At 38.6% G+C, this 24,958-nt stretch overlaps 1 protein-coding gene across 5 annotated transcripts in view; it reads right to left on the reverse strand.

Moving 5' to 3' along the window:
* ANKRD44 (ankyrin repeat domain 44) overlaps positions 1-24,958 on the reverse strand; it is a 367,287-nt gene that overhangs the window by 148,577 nt on the left and 193,752 nt on the right. For all 5 annotated transcript variants that reach the window (XM_041737073.1, XM_041737070.1, XM_041737071.1 and 2 more), the window contains 6 exons: positions 18,867-18,981; positions 10,019-10,101; positions 8,810-8,873; positions 6,744-6,812; positions 4,589-4,729; positions 3,312-3,392 (listed from right to left, as the gene is read on the reverse strand). In XM_041737073.1, coding sequence (XP_041593007.1) covers positions 3,312-3,392; positions 4,589-4,729; positions 6,744-6,812; positions 8,810-8,873; positions 10,019-10,101; positions 18,867-18,981 — 553 coding nt within the window. The remainder of the gene's footprint in view (positions 1-3,311; positions 3,393-4,588; positions 4,730-6,743; positions 6,813-8,809; positions 8,874-10,018; positions 10,102-18,866; positions 18,982-24,958) is intronic.

The raw sequence follows: 24,958 nt of genomic DNA on the forward strand, positions 1-24,958 counted from the left end.
GTGTTATTTTAGAAAACATCTCTAGAGCAAAAGCAATAATCAATGTAAATATTTTCCTATTATGAATGTTCCACAAAGCACTTTGTGAATTTAAGTGTTTCTTTAAAAATCCTACACCAATGAGGGTTTATATACTGGAAATTTTATATGTGTGTTGTGTGTGTGTGTGTGTGTGTGTGTGTTTCCCTTTATTTCAGCTTAAAACAGCCACTCTAGAATTCAGGAAAGGCTTTAGGAACAAGGAGTAGTTAAGTGTATTAAGAGAGGGAAAAATTTTCCATGACTATCACCTCCCCACTGAGTTGTTTTAATGTCGTATAAATATTGCATATTAATCCATACACAGGTTCATGTCTGGACCGTTCCTTTATAATAATCCATTTGTCTCTTTCTGCATTGATACCAAAATGTTTCATGGTTGGGTTTTTTTTTATATAGCTGATATATAATGTTTTATTAGTTTCAGGTGTACAACACAGTGATTTCACAATTCTATATATTTAAGTGTAGTCACCCTCTGTCACCATACAATGTTATTACAATGTTATTGACAGTATTCCCTATGCTGTACTTTTCATCTTCATGACTTATTTATCTTACAACTAGAAATCTGTACCTCTAATGCCCTTCATCTATTGAGCTCATCCTTCCACCATGTCCCCTCCAGCAACCACCAGTTTGTTCTCTGCATTTGTGAATCTATGTCTGGTTATTTTGTTTGTTTGTTTTTTCATTTGTTTTGTTTTTAGATGCCACACATAAGTGAAATCATATAATATTTGTCTTTCTGACCTATTTTTTCCTTTTCACCTTAAAGTACAGAACCCGTGATTACTGAAATAAGGAGTTTTAGAGCTCCATGCCCAAAAGATGAAGTCTCAAAATTAACAAAGAAGTGGTCAGGCCATTTGCAACAAGAGAATGGGATTTAATCTTAGCCTTGCTATTGGAGACTCTACCATCAATGAAAAGGTTGGAAAATAAAAGATAGAAAGAATAAGAAAACAACAACAAGAATCAACAACAAGGGAAAAAAAAACAAGATAATTTCAGTTTTATATCTGTGACAGTGGGACAAATATGTCCTTTACAAGGTCAAGCTGATTCAATTTCACATTCAAATCAAAATTCTCCTATACTCAAATCATACTTAAATTAAAAATATGCAATAGAAGCATATACATTAAATTAGGCCTTCTAAGGGAAAATTTCTATAGTTTACTCAAACACTATTTTTGGTTTTGTTTTTACTTTTCTTTTTAAGTTTTTATTTTAATTCCAGTTAGGTAAAATATGGTGTTTTATTAGTTCCAGGTATACAATATAGTGATTCAACACTTCATACATCATTCTATGACTCAAAAACTTTAAAAGTTTTTCACCTATCTTTTGGCATAAGGCAAAGGAGTAAATAAATCACACATAAACACAATTAAATCAGATATTTTAATTTCTAGAGCAGCTGATGAAAGACATAATTTTTTAAAGCAAATATCTACCTCTCACATGATTTATCCATAAAATGTTCCATAATAAATCAAACTAATATTGGAGTTCTAATATCATGCTGTCTTTGGTAATTTGCCCCTTAAAAGGAAGTCTTTTTTTTTTTTTTTTTTTTTTTTGGTAATTAAATGCCCATGGACAGGATCCTTAGTATGACTCATTTTAAACTGAATTCGGCTCTTGGAACAAAAATCATTCAATAGGAATAGCATTCTAGTGGACACACAATCCCTAGCTTCTGAAAGAATTACATTCTAAAAATCAGCTGGCAAATTTAATATGCAATTTGGAAAACACCTGGAGTTGCCCCCAAAGAGTTATTTACCCCAGGATATGGCTGTACTACCAACAGAAAAAACAACAGTACTGTAGAATTTGAATATTCTCCATAGTTTTTCCATATTGTTTCCATAAATTCTGGTTTTAACTAAGAATGCTTGTCTTTTCTCCTCCCAGGGTCATGGCTAGCAATTTTGGGACCTAAGCTATAAAATCAAGACATGCACATTAAGTCAGAAATATATTTGGATGAGGGGTATAGCCTCTGCATGAAAGAGCTCTCAGGCAAGGTGATTCCCAGTCTTCTGCTTGTCCTTCTCCCCTCCACCCCATCAGCAATAAGAGGGTTTCCCTGGCACAGGGCACACTTACATTTCACTGAGAAGGTGGCATTTGCTGAGGTGCTTAAAATCCTATCTCTGAATATTGTTAAGTTTGAATATCTTTGAATATCCTTAACTTTCTTTGAATATCATTAAGTTTCCAATATCAGGGTAAAACCTTGGTCTGCTTTACGCATGGCTATGGGTCCTGTCTGCACCCTAGGAACAGCCAAAGTTATGTCCCACCACCCGTATCAGGGCCACATTCTATAACTTCCCCCTCCCACCATGATCTGGACATGGGAGGAGAGCCCATGTGGGCAGTGGGAAGAGCCTAGAGGGGCCATAAGCCTTTAGGTCACAGAGAAATTGGTTCCTTCGACAGCTGGAGAAGAGAATAAGTAAGTTAAGAACTGTGTGCGTACAGACTCAGAGCACTCCATCCACCAGGTCCCACAGGGCAGGACACAAAGTGTGGGCAGCACTCACTCATTTGTTCATTTATTTAACAAACAGTCCCTACACACCAGCGACCCGTTGGACTCTCCACTGGGCAGAGCATGACCTTGGCGCCATGCCTTGTTGCACAGGAAGGACTCTCAAGGGACAAAGCATTAGAGCTTCCTGCACTCAGCACCCCCGGGTGATGGCAGTAACTCCAGCCCTTGTCACAGTCCTGGCTAAGTCTCTATCAGAAGCCAGAGAGAGAGGCAGGTGGGATGAGGTGGGGCAGGGGCAGCTGTCGGTGAGCTGATGTGTGTGTTGGGGAAGGAGGGAAGTGCACAGCCAGTGTACTTCACACTGAAATCTCAAAACATCTATTTCTATAACCTAAGTAGTTATATCCAGGTCATTAGAGGATAGCCTAAGGCCCCAAGAGGAGGCTTAAATGTTGCCTGAGGCATATGATACATGGCAGAGTCAAAACTGACATCCAAGAAACCTATTCCTGGAAACTGCTGACCCATCCCAGTGATGGTCTCATCAAAGGTTTCAATTTTAGGAAGAGTTCCTTGTGTGAAAATAGCATAATTAGAGGACATATTAAAAGAATCATTTCTTCTTTGTTAAAGGCAAGCCCATGTTACTTCCTCAAGATCCCAAATAAAGCCCCAAAATAGTAAGGCTGGCTACGTGGCAGCCCAGAAAAGCAGACAAGCATCAGTAACCACATCTTGGGCTTTAGACTGAGAAGAAACTTACAATGCGGCTTCCTTTTCCTTCAGCTCTCTGGCTCTTTCAAGTTCTTCTGAATTTTCGTGAGCATTTCCTAAGATAGTCTTACTTCTCAGCATAAGGAAAAGGAAAAAAATACAATTATTTACTTTAATGGTCAAGTTGTTAATGAATTTGATACAACTTATATCTCAATGACTTTTCCCCCAACCCAAAATAAGCACTATTAATTTTTTATTGGGGATATATGTGGTTCTCTTACAGGCCTTCCAGTAAATCTATTCTCTCCCAAGGAACCCAATTGAGAACATGACTTCCCTAGAACTTCTACCAGGTATTAGCGAGTGAGACATCAAGTTGTCCACCCTTCCATAAATATCCTAAACTCCCCAAGTAAATAGGAAGTGATGTAGTTGGAACTTTCCTGATTCCTACCACATTCCTTGCTGCCTCTTGACAGTTTAGCATCTCATTTATCCAGGAATGGGGTTCTAGTCACCCCTCAACTGCCAGAGCAATTCTTCATCACCTAGGATTCGTTTTTCAGCTCTTAACACATGAAGGATACTTGTTCCTCCATTCTTTCTAAGTGAACAGCATAGAGCCTACTATGGAATAGATGCTCAATAAATGTTTGTTGAATTAATAACCTGCCTGGCTATGAGGTCCTGAGTGCAGTTACATCAGACTTGCCAATATTATATACATATAAAGAGAAATATAAACGATGTTTTCCAGGGACACCTGAGTGGCTCAGTGGTTGAGCGTCTGCCTTCGGCTCAAGTCATGGTCCTGGGGTCCTAGGATCGAGTCCTGCATCGGGCTCCTTGCAGGGAGCCTGCTTCTCCCTCCCACTGGTGCCCATTTTACACATACTGCATTTGAAGGCCCAATAGGGCTTTACATAGCAGGATACTTCTGCCACGTGACGTATTTATTAGCAAATGTAAGTTCGAGGGCAAATGAAGCGCTTAAGTGGCAATGATGAAAACTGTAGGATATGACAAAATAAATTACAATCGATTCTGAATGAACCAAAAACCTGGGCTTGACAGCCCTACTTGGCATTCACCCCAAAGACCAGAGGAAAGAAACAATGGGGCAGTGACACATAATAATCAAACATTAAGAGAGCAGAATGGGAAAGCCCGGCGTCAGAGATGAGGCAATTCTGACTCCTCTGGGTCTGGATGAGAGAGATTCTTCATTCACAGTTTCCATAAGGCAGAATGAAGAATTCTTAGCAAATCCTCTCCCTCCCCAGTCATATCCCCAAAAGGAAATTTGAGCAAGGTTGTTTTTACTTTCTATCCATGTCTGATGCAGCAGCATAGTGCAAAGCTGTCCGTCCCCAGTCATCTGTTTCATTAACGTTGGCCCCTGTGGTCACTAATGTCTCAATACAGTGGAAATGACAATTTGCAGCTGCATAGTGCAAAGGAGTCCTGAAAAACAGACAGCAATTTATTACTTCACTCATCTGAAAAACAGAACTGCACCCCCTCCCTCCGGCGATCAGTAGCATTAGCAGTATTCCTGGGAGTGGGGACGGCTCTTCAGCTCTCAGAGTGTGGAGACCAGGGGACATGCCTTCCTTTGACTTTATAAGTTGAAGCGGAGCCCACAAACAGATTGGCCTCAGACAAGACCATCTACCTGGAGATCAATCCTTTCTTTCCATTCCTAGTATTCCTCGTACCTATCCTGGTTTAGGTCTACACTAGGGCTCTTTTGGACTATTGTAATACCATCCCTATTGGCCTCCTGAGCTCTAATCAAACTTCCATCTAATTTCTAGTTGGTATGAATAAATAACTGGGGTTTCTAAAGTCTGATACCCACATGCAACATCCTCTTCTAAAGCTGCAGGTCCTCTCTATTGAGCAAAGCCTTGATTCCTTAATCTGGAATTGAAGACCTTTCCAAGCTGGGCCCAAACTACCTTCATGAAGTTTCTCTTTCTCCCCTATATGAACCCATCACTGCATCCAAATGGGATTTCCTGAGGTTTTCCAGTCATGTCCACATCTCCCCTATCTTTCCCCATGTCATTTTCTTCCCTAGAATGTCTTCTCCTGAACCACTTCCAACCATTAAAACCCCAAAGCTTCTTAAGTTCCAGAAGTTCTCTTTCCCTTTTGTCTGAGATTATATAGTTCCTGTCTGGGTCTCTCTGGAGCTCTCATCTCATATTGTCCTGACTTTACCTCTTGGTAAAGAGGTATTGTCTCATCTTCTCCATTGAACTACAAGCCCCTTGGGGACAGGGATGTAGGTTAATGGGAGGAACAATATCCAAGGAGTTAGAAGCCCTGGGTTCTAGTCCGGGTAGATCTGTAAGCTGCACCAAACCACATCCCCCTTCTTGGCCTAGACTTCTTTGTTTTCACTTCAATAATGACCTGCAAGCGCCTGTCCCCTAATGTCTATTCTAGGTCTAAAATTCCTAGAATTTTAATTTTACATGTGCATGTAAATTTATTGCATGTATAACAAATTTAGTTTTTATAAGCTCTAAAAAGAATAGTAAGTAGCCCCATTTATCTCAGGGGTACTATGAAAAACCAAGTGGGTAATATAAAGGACATATATACATCATGCAAAGAGCAAGGCACGGATATGAAGCAATTCATTTTATATTACTTATTTTTAGTCCTCAATTATTTGAAAGTTTATCTGTGTGCCTAGCCAATATTTAAGGAATAACAACCAAATGGAATACTAGAAATAAAATAACTTTATTTCAAGAACTATTTATTCATTTTCAAGTACCACTCTTTAATATTTTGCAGTCAATGCATGGGTTCTTTTACTAGTTGACTTTCTCCTCTCTCATCCAAAAACACCCCCGGTAAACTATAAGCATTTCATGTAGTAGACTCTTTGTGTTTTAATTAATTAGACTGAAAATTATTAGGTATCAACCATTTGGCAGAGCCCATAGTTAAAGAGAAAATGACACCCACTCCTGGTGCTTAGAAGCCCCATGGTCAGGTGAGAGAAGAGACAAGAAACAAAGAGTCCACCAGAACAGTGTGATGTGTGCTCGGGTTGCAGAGAAGAGGGCCAGCATGCCAGAGGTGGTAGGTGCTACTTGACATAAATTGGGAAGGGTGAGTAGGTGTTATCCTAGGTAGGCTGGTAAGAGAAGAAATCTATTGCAACTCCAAGAGCCAGGGTGCATGTGGAGAGGAGGGGTAAAGAGATGCTATGGAAAAAAAATGGAAAGAAGAAAAGACACAATTGGCCCTTCTAAACAGAAGCTGCGAGAGGAGATGCTTTCCTTGGGGTCTGTGCCTGCTTTGTTGGTGTTTCCCTACAAAGAAGGATTTCCTTCTGAGGTTGGAATCTCCCCAGCTAGCTTCCCTGTTTACCATTTCAATATAACATGGTTTCCAGATGGACTGCTCCCCACTCCTTTTACTTAGGCACTGGAAACAGAGTTCCCTGTTTACATACCTCCCACACTTGTCCTTTTTATGGAAATCTGCTCCGCTGCTCTGCAAGAGTTTTATACATTCCACATTACTAGAAAGACAGGGAAAACATCATTAAGACGGTAGAGGTCAAGTGCTGGGCTATCTTCAGAAAGAGCTGTTTTTGGTGAAGTGAAGGCCAAGATGAAATGATAGCTCCAGCTTTAAACTCTGCTAACACAAAAACATCCTGAACATCTTAGAGGAATGCAATATTGCAAGGATTTAAAGTTCCTGAAATCCCCTTTCCCAAGCTAATAAATCAATGCATTAAAGAGTTTGATGTAACATTTTCAATTTCATGACCAACGTATCTAATGATTATTACATGATTAAAACTTTTAGTGATGGTTTCATCATTTTTCCTAAAATTTTCTTTCAAAACCATCAAGAATTTAGGAAGCAACCCCCTACACCTAACAATGATTTCATGTTACTTCTAAACAATGAGTCAGAATGGAGAAGCATTACCTTTTATCACAGGAGAATGAATTCACCGTGATAACCATTTTCAACCCAGACTCTCCATAATGGGAAATAAAACAGCTGCACTTCCCTGCCTTTGTAATATAGGTAAACAAATGTGCAAAAAAAAAGAAAAGGCCGAAAATGATGCAGTGGAGCATAGTGATCTTCCAAAGCTTCTTTGTCATTCGCAGAAGCAATAAATCATGTTTAGTAAAGAAAAAAGGACCCACCAACGTGAATTTTCCTGTTGAAGAGCATGTCACTAAATATTAATTTTAATAGGAACTTCAGATATGAATCCAGAATGATGTGTTGCCACTTTCTGTATAGGCCTGATATATATTTTTTTTAATGTCAGCATAAAAAGAGACAACCATCCATTATTGTTCTAAACTTGGAATGCTGAGAAGTGGTCTAGGATTTACTGTTTTATTATTTAAATATGAAAAATGATCTCATTAATGAGGAACCCCGAGCAGGGCTCTCTCCATACCCCCTCCCCCTGATTCTTTGTAGCCATCTTTCTCAGAAAACTAGCTGTTTCAGTCATAAAATATAAGACCTTTCTGAGACCATTATGTGTTGGGGTAGCATGCCAGTTGATATAAAAGCACCTGTCTCTTACTGAATGAAGCCAAAGGATCAAAGGCAGAGGCAGATCCAGTTCTGTGGCTCATGATGCTCAGACGATTTGGGGAGAGGGGTTGGGGAGAAGGAGATTCATTTAATAATACATAATTATGAATATAAAACTAAACACAAAATTTTGGAAGGGACCCACGCAAATAAGGGCCCTAAAGCTTCACAGTCAACCCACCTCTGATAAAGAGGTAATGCCTTTGGATAATGTACAGATGACAAATGGAGAAGCACTGCTGTTCCTTAAGGACTAGAAGATTGATTAAGAACTAACACCTTACCCAAACAAGGTCATCCGAGGGAGGCCATGTTTGGTCAACGTATGATCATTTATCAACAACATATTGATCAGAGCCTTTTTCTCACCACTGATATGAAAAAGAGTATCTGGTGAAAAATGCTCTTTACAACTTTTTTAAAAGGCACAGATTAAATCACTTCTTGTCTATCCCTTGGTTTTTCTTGACCTTGAGTCACATTTAACCACTTAATGCTTAAAAATCAGTTTTGAAATAAGTACAAAAATATCTGTAGATAAACATGGACTAACTCAATCTTGGATTCCCTTGATCATCATCCACCTACCAGTGACAAAAAGGAAAAAACTTAGGAACAAATCTCAAATTATTTTCTTTTGGCAGAGTGCATATCAAGCACAATACATATTCTATAGGCTGAAATCTTATAATTAAAAAAAAGGGAAGAGAGTGAGAAGAGAAAACAAAAGAGAACTATTTTCTCTATGAGATGGGCTAACCATTTTTCTTCAGAAGAACAAACATACAATTAACATGGAAATGCAAAAGCGATATTTGGTATTGATAGAAAATGATTCTTACCCATCTTACTAAGGAAATTGATTTTGATTCAGACAACTTAAGTCAATTAAGAGAAATTAGGAGTTAAGTCATGAAATAAGAACTGAAATTGCTAAGTACTCACCCTCCTGCAGCAGCAGCATGAAGGCACGTTCTTCCAAATTTATCTGGGGTATCTATTTCAAAGCCTGCAGACAGCACGTGCTCATTACTAAACAACGATACTATGCTATACTTTTGTCCTAGTTAAACCACAAGAAACATTGCAGAGACAGAAAAATCAGTTAGTAGGAAAACCAGAACGCAAGCAATTGTAGTCAGAAAGAGGTTGTCATGGAAACGAATGGTAACTGCTCAAGCTTGGCAATTGTATAGGAAGAACCGTGAAGTCTAGAAGAATTTATTTTCACATTCAGCCCTGGGTGAACCACAGCCCCATATTTCAATCCCGGGATAGAAATTTATGAAACCAATTTCAGATAAGTAGGGCAATAGACAGGCAGACAGAACACATGGAGAAAACATGGACAGCAAAGGAGTAATCTTAACATGCGGGAGTAGATATTTTCTTACATATATTATTGGCTTTCACTTGGTTTAAGATTTGGGAAACATGCTTTCATGCAGGGATTATTTTTAAACATGCCAAAAGCAGTGAAAGCAGAATCAGCCATAGGTAAAGCACTCAAAAGGAAAAAAAATGCCTCTGGGATGTCTGTTGAATTAATTCATAAACAATCTTTGCCTTGCAGAGCTCTATCACCTTTGAAAGCCAGGAACTTCTTAATGCATGGAGGTTGGCAGAAGCAGTGATAAGAAAGATTAGCAAAGCTCCAAACCAGAAAGAATTTCTTGGTTCCAAACAGACCCACATTTAAAAAATAAAAATTGAACCTAGTTGGAGGGGATCAAACTATAGCAATTTATCAAAGCCCAGCGAGGAGGAAAGTAACATAACAATTCTACTGTCAAAATGTGGGGGATTTGGCCTTTTTCCTTTGTTGAAAATATTAACTGTTAAGTCCTCCATTTTAGGCCTCAAAGATATTTTCTCTGATTACAAGAAACTTCCAGTAAGCTATGGCCATCCCTGCCTGTTTCTCACTCTGGATCACCCAAGCTTTAACTTGAAAAACGGACAAGACTCTCATTCTGTGGCAGGAATACTGACACTCAAACAGCAACAACGCCAAGGACTGCCGAGAGCTGTCCCCAGACCAGGTAATGCAAGACATGAAGCACAGTCAGCCTCTTACTCTGACCCGACACCTAGAGCCATGTGGCTCCTGTACAGGACACACCGAGCCTCATCTGTGGTAATGGGGTTACTTACCCGATGATAACAGCTTTCTGCAGCAATCAGAGTGAGCATTTAGGGCGGCTAAATGTAAGGGGAACATGCTATGGATTCCACACCTGAGGAGGGAAAAAAAACAGAGCAGCTCACGGTAACAGATCTCAAGATACATGTGGAAGAACAAAAACCTTTCTAGAAATTCTCTGATGAAAACTAAATCCATAACACCTCACTTAGGGACACTTGCCTAAAATAATTTTATAATTCTTCCACTCAGGAAATAATTATGCAATCATTTTCCACCTTAACATAATCAAATCCTAAGCCTAGACCAGAATTAAAACCCGTAACAGGGCAGCCCAGGTGGTTCAGTGGTTTGGCGCCTGGAGACCCAGGATTGAGTCCCACGTCGGGCTCCCTTCAAGGAGCCTGCTTCTCTCTCTCTGCCTGTGTCTCTGCCTCTCTTTCTGTATCTCTCATTAATAAATAAAACAAAAATCTTTTAAAAAAATAAAAAAATAAAACCCATAACAATAGGAATGTATGTTTTTAAGAAGTTTCTTATAAATGGTGACTCTACATTTAAGATTAATTTGCCTTTTTTTCTTTCAGCTTAAGCAACTTATGTCAGCAAGCTGTTTTATTCAGTGACCTGCTCTATTCTTTGAATTGACAAATAAATACTATTGACCTATTAGGTGCCAAGTACTTTGCAAAGAGTTAATAATGGCTGCATTACTGAAAACAAAATTTTGGATGAGAATAAAAACTAATATTTACTTTTTGCAGGTGCAACTTCATCTTGCTAATAGACTTTTATACTGTGTATTAACCCACATCAGAACGCCAGTCACGAAAATGCGTTGGAGCAACAAACATTATCTTGCATACATTTCATAGATCCAGCATATTTTCCCCAGCAGTATTACAGAAAGAATCCAGGAAAGGACTTTTTATAGACCGATACCCTATCATAACACAGTCCCCGGGTTGATCCCTTAAGGGATGGGCCGCCTTCGGATAGCAGTGCTTTTTGCTTTCAGAATCCAATCCTCCTCTTGCCCATTACCTCTCCTCACACAGGGACCCAAAGCCATGTGCTGAACTGTAGTTCCTAATAAACAGCATCATCGGAAGGTTCCTGTGTGCATCTAAGCATCTATAAGGTTAGTGCTCATTTCTTAGAACATCTCACTATATTCAAATAATGTAGTTCAGATTTTGCAGGTCCTCTGCATAACACAAGGAAGTATGTATGGTTACACCGGCAGCATTGATGACCTAAATTTCTTCTCTGGCACAAAGTTGCCCGTTTCCAGATTCTATAATTCATTTAAAATCACATATGGTTTGAATTGGTTAGGGTTCAGATACATGACTTTTATGTGCTATCTCAAAAATTATGATGATGTGTGTGAATGCGCTGAAGTATATACATATTCACAGATATTTCATGGTATTCACCGTGCTGACAAATCTGAGTCTGCCAACCATTAACCACCTCTCTCTTTCCATGAAAACTTCTCTGTGTATTTGGTGGTTTTGTTCAGCCTTCCCTCTGTTCATTTTCCTTTCCCTATATGGAGATTTCCAACCCAGTGTATATAATAGCTGGCATCCATCAAGAGATGCAATTTGCTTGTCTTCCGGGCAGTGTCATGCAGAGGAGAACTGCTTGTAACTGCCTCTCTCATCATTTACAAAAAAAAAAAAATCCTGAAAAGCAATTGCTCCAGTGACAACCTTGATGCTCACAGAAAGGGAGTTGGGGGATGGGAGAGAAGCTTTTCTATCTATGCCACTATTTATATTGCTCCCTCTTGATGCCAGGGAAACAGTAATTATTAAATATGTATAACATGTTTTAAAAACACCTTACTAAATGGAATTTTAAGCCAATGAGACTGTTCTTAACTACTTTATTTGCTTAGGGCAGGTAAGGCAAAAATATATGATTATATTAATATATCTGGATGTTTGCAAGGGAAAAACAGTATCTTCCTATTTTTAAGTTTCTGGTTTTAAGTCCCTGAAAGGATGTGCCTGGAATTGGGTTGGATTTTCCAAGAGATCTTTGAACCTTCCTCATTCTTTATATATGATTTTAAGAAAAATATATGTGTGCAAATACATAATATATAAAATATATATTAAAATGTTATATATTGCATATATATTATATATACATACATATATGTGCATATATGTATATATACACAATATAGTACACATTTTATAAAGATACAAAAATATATATCTTTATATACAATAATACAAGCAAATGAATTAGAGAAAATAGCACCAAATTCTACAAGAAATCAATTAGAAAAAAAGTGTAATTGACAGTATAACAGGAACAGCACTGTAATATATTACACAAAATTCATTATGAGTATTTCCAATCAGCTTTGCCACTTAACATCATTGTGTTCAGCTAATTCATCATACTCTACATTAGCTAAGTCTTTCTTTCTTTCTTCTGTTACTTATAAATTTGAGAAGAGAGGTAGAATTAGTCCAAAAGGCCTAGTAAAAATTATGTTTGATATATATTTTTATTCCATAGTTAATAAAAAAATCAATACCCCAATGTAGGTTTGAAAACATTAATTTAGAACTGGCACTTGAATTTGAATATGACACTATGATTCAAACAGGAAAACCAAATATCAGGCCAAGATTGTAAAGAAGATAAAAGTCAAATTCAGAATCTCTGAATCATATTAGAAATGACTTGCATGTTTCAAATAAAATTACTCCTTTATTTTTATAAATTAAGACTTCTTATAAAGGAAGAATCATAAAATCTTAAGTAAGAAAATTAGGATTCGGCTGTCTTAGCCAAATCAGAAGCACTGCTCTTACTTCATCAGTTTTAAATCAAAGAAGATCAAGAAATAAAGATGTCAGATAACACTAAACTTAACAATGCATAAATTATAGGAAAGAGACCAGTTCCAGCTAAAATGTTACATTTATCTGACCAGTCATAAAATTAATGGGACACATTTGTATTAGCTATTTCTAATTTAGCTGCTAGCTGGCATCTCCTACCCAGTTATTTCAGAATAAATGAGGTCAGAATAAATTGTAGACCGCTATCAGAGGTAAGGAAAGGGCTTGTGCACTATTAGAATATCTGTTCTTTTAAGCTTTCCCCTTGGCATCAGAGAGCTATGGCTGTCCCTTTTCACCTTCAGTGCTTTCTAGAACCTTCCCTTAGGCTGTATGCTAAAAAAAACACTATGGTTAAGGTGATGGGGTCAGAAACCGTGGGTTTGAGCTCTAGTTTTGACAGTTGCTAGCTATTGGATCTTTGGCAAGTACGTAATGGTTCCCTCATCCAGCAAATAAAGATTACAACAGTGTTGATCTTACAGAGCAATTGTAAGGACTAACTTATAATGCACCCAGGTGCTAACAGAAGGTCTGGACCATGATAAGCCTTTACCATACAAGTTAGTATTACTATTGCCCTTGAAATTATTATTAGCTTAGTTGGATAATCCACAGTCTGTGAGTTTGGTAGTGGTAATCAGGCTGTGAGTCCTTAAAACCACATTTGTGATTCTTTAAAAGCCAAGAATAAATTGTGATCAGCTAGCATGTCTGTTCTTTCTACATTTCAAAATTCTTTAAGTATTTCTCTCTTGCAAGTCTCCTAGGGAAGGTGGATTGGTTTACCTTTTGCCCACTGAGCAGGTGAGATAAAAACATTTGATGGTTTTTGATCATCAAATGATTTTATGATTACTTGAATGATCAACCAAATTTAAAAAATCAGTTTCCTATTAATTTTATCTATGTCACTCCAAATATTTATCACATACCCCTGAGTCAGAAGCATTTGGGTCCTTGCTGTTTGCAACCTACGACACTTTCAGTGGTTTCTTTTGAACCAGGACCAAGCACTCTAATGTGGCTTCCAAGGCCCCTCTGGATCCAGCTGGATCTTCCTTAACCAATCAGTATTCTAGAATCTCAGTGGACTTCTGTCCCTTCCTCCTGGAGGAGCCAAGGCTCTATCCTGCGCCAGGCTTTGTTTGGTACATGCGGGTGCCTCAAGAAACTCCTCTTTCTGCCCAGCTTCTCATAGCCTTTCTCAAACTCACTAGTGTATCTCTGGGGGCCAATGGAAATACCTTTAGGCTTTCAAGAGTTCTCTGTGGGAATTTTTTAAACTGTCTTTTCCTTTGATGATAACCTAAAGCAAGTGGTCATATTTTGGCTCATCTTAACAAACACCATCTCACGACATACCTCTGCCATAGGTCAATGCCCCAGGCTGTACTTAGGATCACATTCGTGCCTTGTAGAACTACTTTAATTGGCAGAGGCCAATAAGAACAGGAAAAAGGTGGACTTAATAGAGACCAATGATGTCTGAACCTGGGAAGGGCCAGTGACAATGCAGTATCCTTAGCCTTCTATATGCACAGAATTTGGCAGTAGTTGGGTTTGTGCTCTGTGACAAGCCCCCTTCTCTCCTCTGTGTTGAAGCCACTGCAAAACTTCCAGGATCACAGAATGTATTGACTTCTAAAGAGTCAGTGCCATGGCCACCAGGACAATAATCCCATGACAATGGTGATTTAATTTCGGCAAACCATGTGCCATTACATCAACCGCTACATAGAGAGGCAGCAAGCCTCTTGCTCCTTGCCTTGCCTCCAGATCCAGATGGCAGAGGACAGAGTCTCATTTCCACCTCCTCAGAGGCTCTGTGACCTCAGACAAGTAAGTGAACCTCTCTGTGCCTCATTTACTTCACTGACAAGATGGCAATAATCATATCACTCACCTCATGGGGCTGCTGTGACAGTTAAATGTAATTCCTAAGAATGGTGCTGGCATGGGTAAGCACTCACGAATGTTTGCTACTGCTGTTAATCCGTTACCCCCGAGTGCTGTTTGCATGTATTCTGGACTTCTTTTGGACTCACTGAGATAGTAGAGTCAAAGCCTAAGGAGTTTCTATCTAGTTTTACATTTACACATATACATACTATAATAAAAATAATATAAGTCCAGGATTTGCAAGTCTCTCAATACCACGACCTAACTAACTGCTATTCACCTGCAGTCTCCAGGAAGCACCACTCTTCCCGGAAACCCCACCCTCAGCCCTGCTATGACCCACATATGTTCTGTATCCAGTGGCACCCAGCGATTGTTCTGGCATCACACTTTGCATGCATAATTGTAACTGCTTGTTTAATCCTTGCCCCCAATGAATTATAAATTCCTTGAGGGCAGGGACTCCTACAACCCCAGAACCTGACATAGTGGGTGATACTTTACCAAACATTTAGTGAATGAACAGTTGTCAGAACCAGTTACCTGCATAACTATAATACCCCTAATTTTGTTGCAGTTGAGGCAGAAAAACAAGTGAGAGCATAGTCAGTCAGGTGGAAGAAAAATTAAAATCCCAGAGACAAGAGTCTCAAACCTAAAAAAGTTAAAGAAGAAGAACCAAAGGGCTTTGGCACCACATAAAGTTGCATGAGCACTGAGTCAGGTTGCAGAAAGTGCTCTGACTTAAAAGTTCAGAGAAGAAAAACATTCGATCTGGCCCAAGAATGAGATTCAAAGAAATTCATAAGGAAGTAATGACCATAATAACATTTGTCATATTGAGATCTTTTGAAATATATTTGGTCATATTGTTTATGGATGAGGATAGGTTATTTTCATAAATGCTATTTGTTTACTTATTCATAGAAGGAAAGTCCAACTTTTCTCTTCTTTAATAAACAACCCCACATAGATCTACAAGGAGCCCAGAGATTAGTAATTTTCTGAGGCCCTTTAGGCAAAGTTAATCTTCTCCAACTTTCCTTCCTTTCATTTTGGTATTTCAAAATGGTGATTCCTGATTTTCATATTTCAAAATGGTGATTTCCCTCCCCATGCACTACACACACACATGCACACACACACATACACAGCTGCAGCCTAACAAACCACTGTTTACTGTGGGTGCATTCTTATCCTCAGATACGCTGTGACATTAGCAGATGTGGCTCTTAGAGGCTGCGACAATGTTTGCCTCAGCGGCATCCCCAGGACACAACACAGTCGATGGAAAGAAAGGCTACTTGAACAATAATGCCATCTCAAAGGCACTTTTGCCACATGGTGTATATTCACATAAATTGAAGGCGAAATAATTACAAAGAAATGAACTCTGTGCTTATTGAGTAAGTATGTTTTGGGGAATTCTAAGTAAGCTGTGTGCCTCAGTTTCTCCCTCAAGGGGATCCAAATCTGAAAGAAAATCAGAAATTCATGGTTGTTTGGTTAAAATTCCCCAAGTAGCCCTGAGTTGAAAAAAAAAAAACACACCACTGAAAATATTAACCTATCACAAGTGAAGGGGTGTGCCTAGATATTTTACTCCTGCTTAATGACCATGGAGCATTTATGATCTCTGGCTTTGGGTAACCATGATCTGGTCGGGAACTAAGAATCCAGTAAGGGCCTCCCGAATCTTAGGACAGTGCTCTTTCCACAAGACTGACCTGCTTCTTTTAACTTGCAATATCCAGTCAAAAAAGTTGACTGTAAGTGGATTCCTTTCTTCTGAAAGGACACGGCCCACTGTACTGTTTGTCAGCATGTCTTTCTTTTTCTGCTGCCCCCCCCCCCCGCCCCAAACCCAGCCTTGAGCTGAGCCCAAGCCCTCTTCCTCTCCTCTCTGGACATTTGCAAAAGGCTGCCACATGTTTCTGGTCTGGACCGCCTCTGGTACATCTGGGCCATTGTCAGAGTGATTTTCCTCACCCACAAATAGGATCATGAGATACAAGCTTCCTTACATTCACTTAAAATTCCTTTACAGCTTCAGAATGCCTCAGAACAGAATCCAGCTCCTTAGCAGGACATACAAGGTCCTTCAAGATGTGGCTCTTCCTGCCTTCCCACCTCATTTTTTTTTTCCATTTCTCCACACACATCAGATAATCCGGGCATGGCAATCTGCTTTCAACACAGTCACATGTTTGTGCCTTTGGAAATACTGTTCTCTCTTCCTGGAACATTCTTCCTTTTTCCTTCTATCCTTTTTACCTCACACAGTTTTGTTCACCTGATAGATTCCTACTCATCCCTTCTTTTGCTGAAATGTCACCTCTTTTGTGAAGCCACAGAGTCAGTGTCTCCCCGACTATTTCCATAGTATGGTGCAAACCTTACAACACTTGCGCTGTCTGCTCTGGATCTTATTCCCGTCTCTAGCCTGGAACCCCAGAAGGTTGCTGGAACCTACCAGTGCCTTCCATGGACCAATTAAATTTTGGCTTATTCTCAAGCAAGATTTCCAATTCTGTTGCACAACATTTGGCAAATAAGATAGAACTCCTAATGTTACACTGCCCTCATATTGTTCTCCTAAAAATTTAGTTTTTGTTATCCACAGTCTCTGTGATCATAGCTACACTCTTTTTATTTTTTTATTTTTTATTTTTTTTAATTTTTATTTATGATAGGAACACAGTGAGAGAGAGAGGCAGAGACACAGGCAGAGGGAGAAGCAGGCTCCATGCACCGGGAGCCTGATGTGGGATTCGATCCCGGGTCTCCAGGATCGTGCCCTGGGCCAAAGGCAGGCGCCAAACCGCTGCGCCACCCAGGGATCCCTACACTCTTTATTCTGTGCTTGAAGGCTCTCTTGAATTTGGTTCTACTACATAATATTAAGTAATAAAATAAGAGCTGTGGATAGCTTCCTGTGTGCTAGGCATTCTTCAAAGAGCTTTTAATATGGATTATCTTGTTTAATAATATTACCCGATACGCTTATATAACTCATACTCACATGGATCTTAACCTATACCAGATAGCTTTACTAGGAATGAAATCCTTTAATCCCCATAACAAATCTTTGGGCAAGTACTGTTATTACTCCCAACACACAGAGAGCTTAAGCAATAGGCACAAGGTCACACAGCTCACAGGCAAGGTAGCTTGGATTGGAGCCCATGTAAAGCCCATGAAAGCCTGGGCTCCCAACCCGCACATGATAATACCTCAGGGTAGAGCATCCCAGAATTGTCCTCTTTCAAGCCATGGTCCTGCTTTCCTCCCTGCTCAAGCTCTCTGCCACCCTCTGCTCTACTCAAGTACTTGTCATTCTTCAAACCCTACCTAAAACTAACCTTCTGTTTGAAGGCTTTTTTGAAAACTTTGGCCACCTTTGAGCTGTCTCCTGTACTACACTCTATGGCATGTCTACACTATCTGCACTAAGCCACTTAAGTCCTGCTTCATTTAGAATTTTATTTTATACTTTCTTGCATGATTCTTTGTCTTATGAGGGCCTTGGGCCTCTAGCAAAATTATGAGCTCCTTGAAGGCATCAACCAGGTGACTTCTTTCTGAATTTTCCCATAGCACTCAGCACTGTGACCAACTTGTACCGCTGCTTATATTCTTGTGGAATTGAAGTGTAAAATGAAGTCAGGCCCCTGTTCCCTATGTAGCAGATTTATTCGATTGTACCTCCTAATCATATCATCAGAACTGAGCAAGCACCCTGAATAAATTCTGATTTTGCCCAATTAGGTCTTACTTTTCCTGCTCAACCAACATTAAACACCGGAAAGAACAGAATATTAGAAAGTGGAGTTAGGAATAGAGTTCAAGTGTCCTTAATTAAAACCACTGGAATAGTCTTCTTTCTGATGTAGCTGAAAATAAAATTGGTTCTTCCTTGCATGTGTCATTAAAAGTCATTTAATTTAGTTCAAATTTAATTTGTATTTAGCAGAATGGTACAGATCCACCTCCACCTAGATAAATGGAAACTGTCTGCCTCATGGCAAAGTCCCTTTGGCAGTATTCCCACACATGGCAAATATTCCAATTTCTGCAGGAAACCTACTTGGCTGTGTCAGCTCCGCTGGTTATTAGGGTGTTAATCAAAAGCTCATGACCGTATCTTGCAGCCACATGGAGAGGAGTGTTGCCATCCTTATCCACACAGTCAATTTCACCTCCTGAAAGAGACGTTTTAACACAGGGTAACATAAGGAATCAGGCTGATTCGGATACTACATCCTACACTAGTCACTCATGTTGTCCAAATGTTGTTCTTTTCCTCTCCATGTCCATCTCTGTTTTGAAGTACAAGAATGCCTTTCTGGGGGATAGGTCACCATCTGAAGTAGTAGTTTTATTAAATCTGCATAGAGGGAAGTCTATTAGACATGTTTCTGAAAAGTCTTTCCATAATGTCTTACTGAAGGATCTAAAATCTCACAACTAAATTCCTGCTCTGAAGGAACAAAGTAATCAAATTCCATAAAATGTATAATCTTACCTGCTTGATTAAAGGCCTACATAAACTTTATACTAAAGCATCAGAACCAAAGTGAATGGAAAGTTCAAGAAAATATTTTATGTAGTTTGATCATTTGGTTTAAAATATGATGAGTAAAATGAGAAAATGTATAAACTATGAACTGGAAATATCTATATTTATAAAAGCTATCATATAAATCACCAACAGTCCTTTTAATAATACAGAATTCTCATCTTACTTTGTCTCATTTTGCCTTCCTTCTCTCCCAACTTTTTATTTTATTACATTTCTTTCTTTCTCTCCCCTTTTCATAAACATATATGTAAATGCAATTGGTCTATTTAACTATTTAAAAACAAGTTAGTCATCATGACATTTCACCCCTAAGAACAAAGGCATTCTCTCACATAACTACAATTCAATTAGTATACTCAAGAAATTTAAGGTCAGTATCATAATTCTATGTAATATACAACACATTCCAATTTCTCCAATTATCCCCAAAATGTGCATTATAGCTGTTAGTGTTTAAAATCTGGGATATACTAGATATTGGCAAATTGGATTAAAAATTTAAAAATGTAAAAGAAAAAAGAAAGAAAACATACAAAAAAAATAAAGAAAAAATAAAACTGGGATCCAATAAAAGATTCTGCTACCATTTGGTTGTCATGTTCCTCTGGTTTCCTTTAATATAAAACAATCCTCCTGCTTTCTCTCTATCTATCTATCTACCTATCTATCTTGATATCTTTGGAGGTCAAGCCAAAAGTTGTGTGGAATGTCCTGCATTCTGGAGTTGTCTTATTATTTCCTCTATTAGATTCAGAACATTTTGGCAATACCCCAGACTTGATGTGCACTTCCCACTGCATCTCCACAGCACACACATAAGGTCAGGTTACTCCACTGGATATGCCAGTTTTGCTTGCAATGCATACAGTTTCAGTTTGAGAAGATGAAAAAGTTCTAGAAATGGACAATGGTGTTGGTTACACAAAATGTGAATGTACTTAATGCCACTGCACAGTACACTTAAAAATAGTTAAAATGGCAACTGTTTATATTATATATGTTTTGCCAAAATAAAAAAAAAAAAGAGGCCTGATTGTTTGGTTAAGGTGATGCCTACCAGCCCTTGCCATGCAAAACATTTTTCCCCTTTGTAATTAACAATTTGCAGGCAGTACTTTGATACTGTGCAAATATCCTATTTTCCAACAAAATTTCCTGCAAGAATTTTAGCATAAACAGGGAGTACTTTGTTTAAAAGTTACCTGAATTCTTTATTCTCTATGCTTATAGTATTAACTTGATACATAGTTAGGTTCAGTTGATTGTTTGTTTTCAAAATTTTTACCAGATTTTGATTTATTTGATTAATATGTTAAAAATTCACATTTCAGAAATCAAAATTATAGGAAGTCTGGGTGGCTCAGTGGTTGAGTTTCTGCCTTCGGCTCAGGGTGTGATCCTGGAGTCTCAGGATCGAGTCCCACATTAGGCTCCCTGCATGGAGCCCGCTTCTCCCTCTGCCTGTGTCTCTGCCTCTTTCTCTCCCCATGTCTCTCATGAATAGAAAATTAAAATCTTTAAAAAAATTTTAAAATTAAAAAAAGAAATAAAAATTATATTTTTTAAAGTAAGGCTCACTCTTATTTCCACCCCTCCTACTTCATTTTCAACCACATCCTATAGTAACAATTTTCATTAGTTTTGGTTTATGCTTTCTGTGTTTCTCTTTGCAAAAATAAACACAGACTCTTTATATATTGGTTTTTTTTCTTTTTTTACTTAACAGTATATCTTGGAATTCACTCCCCAAAAAATCACTTCTTGGAGTTCTTCCTCATTTTTGTACAGCTTTATTGTTTTCCATTGCATGGAAACACTAGTTAAGTATACCACTCTGCTATGGAGATGCATTTAGGGAGTAAATATCATTTTTGCTATTACGAGGAACGCTGCAGCGAATCACTTCATGTGTATACTGTTTTCTATTTGTTGGGTGTATCTTCAGGGTAAATTCTTAGAGAGGGGATTTCTAGGTCAAAGAAATGATTATGTGGTTTTGTTTGATTTTGCCACGTTTTCCCCTTTAGGTCCTGTGCCATTTTGCTACTCACATGAGCAATATATGAGAGTGTGTTTTCCCCACAGCCTAGTCAAGCCTTTGAATACCAGCCATGTGATGGGTGAGAAGTAATAGTTCAGTATAGTTTTCATTTGCATTTCTCATATTAAAGAAGTTGAGCATCTTTTCATATACTGAAGGACTATTTATCTTTTCCCATGAACTATTTGTTGACGACTTGTGACCATTTTTCTGTGTGTTTGGTCTTTTATTCCTTGATTTTCAAGGACTCTTAAAATATTTAGGATATTCACCATTTATCACTAATATATTACAAATATTTTCCTCCTATATTTTCATTTTTTTCTTTGTCTTTTTATTCTGAAAAAAACCCTATTTTTTGGAAGAATTCATGTCTATTATTATATTTAGATTTTGTGTTGAAGTTAGAAAGCCTTTCCTCACATCCTGATAATAAAGACACTGACAGATGTGAAACTATTTGCAATACTGTCTCCATGGATACTTCAAAGAAATCCAGGGTCTATGTAACTGTCTAAGAACTGCCTACAGTGGTTGGCCTGAACGGTCCACTCCTAGAACTGGTCCTGGAAGATGTGGGAAGCAGATCCCCAGACTCCAGAGAAACCTTTGCCCAGAACCAATACTGCAACACTCCATGTGCTTCCCAGCCAAGAGGCATCAAACCTTCTTAAGAAATGTTAGCGCCAAAATTAACAGGTCAGGAAATGACAGATGTTGGCGAGGATGCAGAGAAAGGGGAATCCTCTTCTACTGTTGGTGGGAATGCAAGCTGGTGCAGCCACTCTGGGAAACAGTATGGAAGTTCCTCAAAAAGTTGAAAAAAGAGCTACCCTAAGAGCCAGCAGTTACACTACTAGGTATTTACCCCAAAGATACAAATGTAGTGATCTAAAGGGGCACCTGCATCCCAATGGCTGCAATTTCCACAATAGCTGAACTATGGAAAGAGCCCAGATGTCCACCAACAGATGAATGGATAAAGAAGATGTGGTGTACATACACAACAGACTACTACTCAGCCACTAAAAAGAATGAGATCTTGCCATTTGCAACGACATTGGTGGAACAACAGTGTATTATGCTAAGTGAAATAAGTTAACCAGAGAAAGACAATTATCATATGATCTCTTATATGTGGAATTTAAGAAACAAAACAGAGGATCATAGGGGACGAGAGGAAAAAAATAAAACAAGACAAAATCAGAGAGGGAGACAAACCATAAGAGACTCTTTATCATGGGAAACAAACTAAGGGTTGCTGGAGGGGAAGTGGGTGGGGGACAGGGTAACTGGGTGATAGGCATTAAGGAGGGCATGTGATGTAATGAGCACTGGGTATTACAAAAGAGTGATGAATCACTGACCTCTACCTCTGAAACCAATAATATATTATAAGTTAATTAACTGAATTGAAATTTTAAAATTTTTTAAATGTTCATTCCAAACTGATTCCAGACAAAGAACCACGTTCTTTATAAATAAACTCTAAAAATAAATAAAATAAAATAAATAAATAAATAAATAAAAGTGTTAGAGCCTCCATGTTTATCAGCCCCAAATATGCTAAAAATTGGGTAGGGAAAGAAAAGAGTGAAAAATGTTGGAAAGGGTAAGGGGCTGAGCTGATAAAGTTTCTTCTTGCTGTTACTACCATTTCCTAAGTCAGTTTAACATTTTATTTATTTATTTTTAGAGAGAGAGAAGGTACACAAATGGGGAGAGGCACAGAGAGAGAAAGAGAGAAAATCTTAAGGAGGCTCCATGCCCAGTGCAGAGCCTGATGCTGGGCTCCCCCAAAATAGGGGCTTGATCCCACAACCCTGAGATCATGATCTGAGCCGAAATCAAGAGTCAGATGCTCAACCAACTGAGCCACCCAAACACCCCTCATAAGTCAGTTTAAAACTATAAAAATAGGGCACGTGGGTGGCTCAGTGGTTGAGCATCTGCCTTTGGCTCAGGTCACGATCCTGGTGTCCTGGGATTGAGTCCTGCGTCAGCTCCCCGCAGGAAGCCTGCTTCTCTCTCTGCCTATGTCTCTGCCTCTCTCTCTCTCTGTGTCTCTCATGAATAAATAAAATCTTTAAAAATAAGACTGTAAAAATATATTTATTACCTTCCACATATGCTTTTGTTGTCATTTAAAGTATATTTCAGAAAAAGATCATTACTAGTGGAATAATAAGAGAGAAACTATTTGTTATTCAGAAATCTGTTTTATATTACAGTAGAACCTCTAGATGAATGAATTTCTATTTTATAGTCATTCCCCAAACCTTTCCATTTTCGCTTGAAAATCTTTAAGATTTGCCTGGCATGCAAATTAAATAACTTTATTATTCATTTGAAGCTTGCAAGTCAGATGTTGGTAATTGATTATTGAGAATTAGTGAGTAGAATAAACATTTGTGAGCTTAGAAATACGCAAAGCATATCAGAAGGGATAATTTATGCAACATTATCGAAGCATTCATCTGAAGTTTGTTTTTCCTGCGCAAACAAGAACGGTCATCTTATTAAATTGCCTTGGAAGTACTGTGAGCCAAAAGGTCAAAAATCTCACAATGAATCATCCTAACCTATCACTCAACTCTTCCTTTTCAAACTCTATTTTTAAAGCTTCTGTGAAGAAAACATCATTTTTGAACTCTTGTAACCTGCTGGACAGCATCTGAGGCAGTGGCTAGTGCAAATGGCTGGATCCAATGCCTTCTGACATCACATTGTTTCTTCATTCAGTTCTTTCTCTCTCTGGTTGTGACAATACAGCTTCAGATAACAAACAATGTGACTGAACAGCAGAGGTAGTCTTTGCTCGCTAGCTACAAAATAAAAGAGGGGTGTGTGTGTTTCTCTTTTTCTTTCTTTTTTTTTTTTTAGCAATCGTCTTACTAATAACACTGGATGATTCTGAAAAAAGTTATTGTGAAGAACTAATAACCCTGAATAGAGAACAGTCAGGGAAGCAGAGAAATGCCATACAAATTCCAAACACCAGGGTGATTTCACAAAACAAATAAACACAAAGAATGTTCCTTAGTAGCATGCTCTGTTGGTTTAGGGAGCCAACCGATGTCCCCACGTGGGACCAGCATTCCAAGTCCTAGTTGTGCAGTGACCCACTCTGGAGGATAGACAGCAGCACCGGGGGTGTGAGCCTCTGGACTTTTCCCAGAAGGAAGCCAACAAACAGGAGGAAAGAAAAGAGCTTCCTATTCTTCTCCCTAAGGGCATTTTTAAAAAATGTCAAATGGAAGAACTCACAGTTCTCACATGTGTAATGAATGCAAAGAATTGTCAGCTGAGAGAAGAGAATGCCAAATCATCCCTCTACAGGAATGACTCTATTCCACATGTACATGACTCTTAAATAAAATTCAAGTTAAAAAAAAATTTAACATACCATTGTTCATCCAGAGAATGCATGTGTAAGTGTAGTGGTTGAAAATTCAGTGTCTGATGTTAGATTGGCTGTGTTTCAATTCCTGTTCCACAACATGAGTGCCATGTATCCTGATCAGAGTGACAACCCCCTTGCCTCAGTTTCCCCATC

This window comes from Vulpes lagopus, chromosome 22, assembly GCF_018345385.1.
Source record: "Vulpes lagopus strain Blue_001 chromosome 22, ASM1834538v1, whole genome shotgun sequence".
Classification (NCBI taxonomy): Eukaryota; Metazoa; Chordata; class Mammalia; order Carnivora; family Canidae; genus Vulpes; species Vulpes lagopus.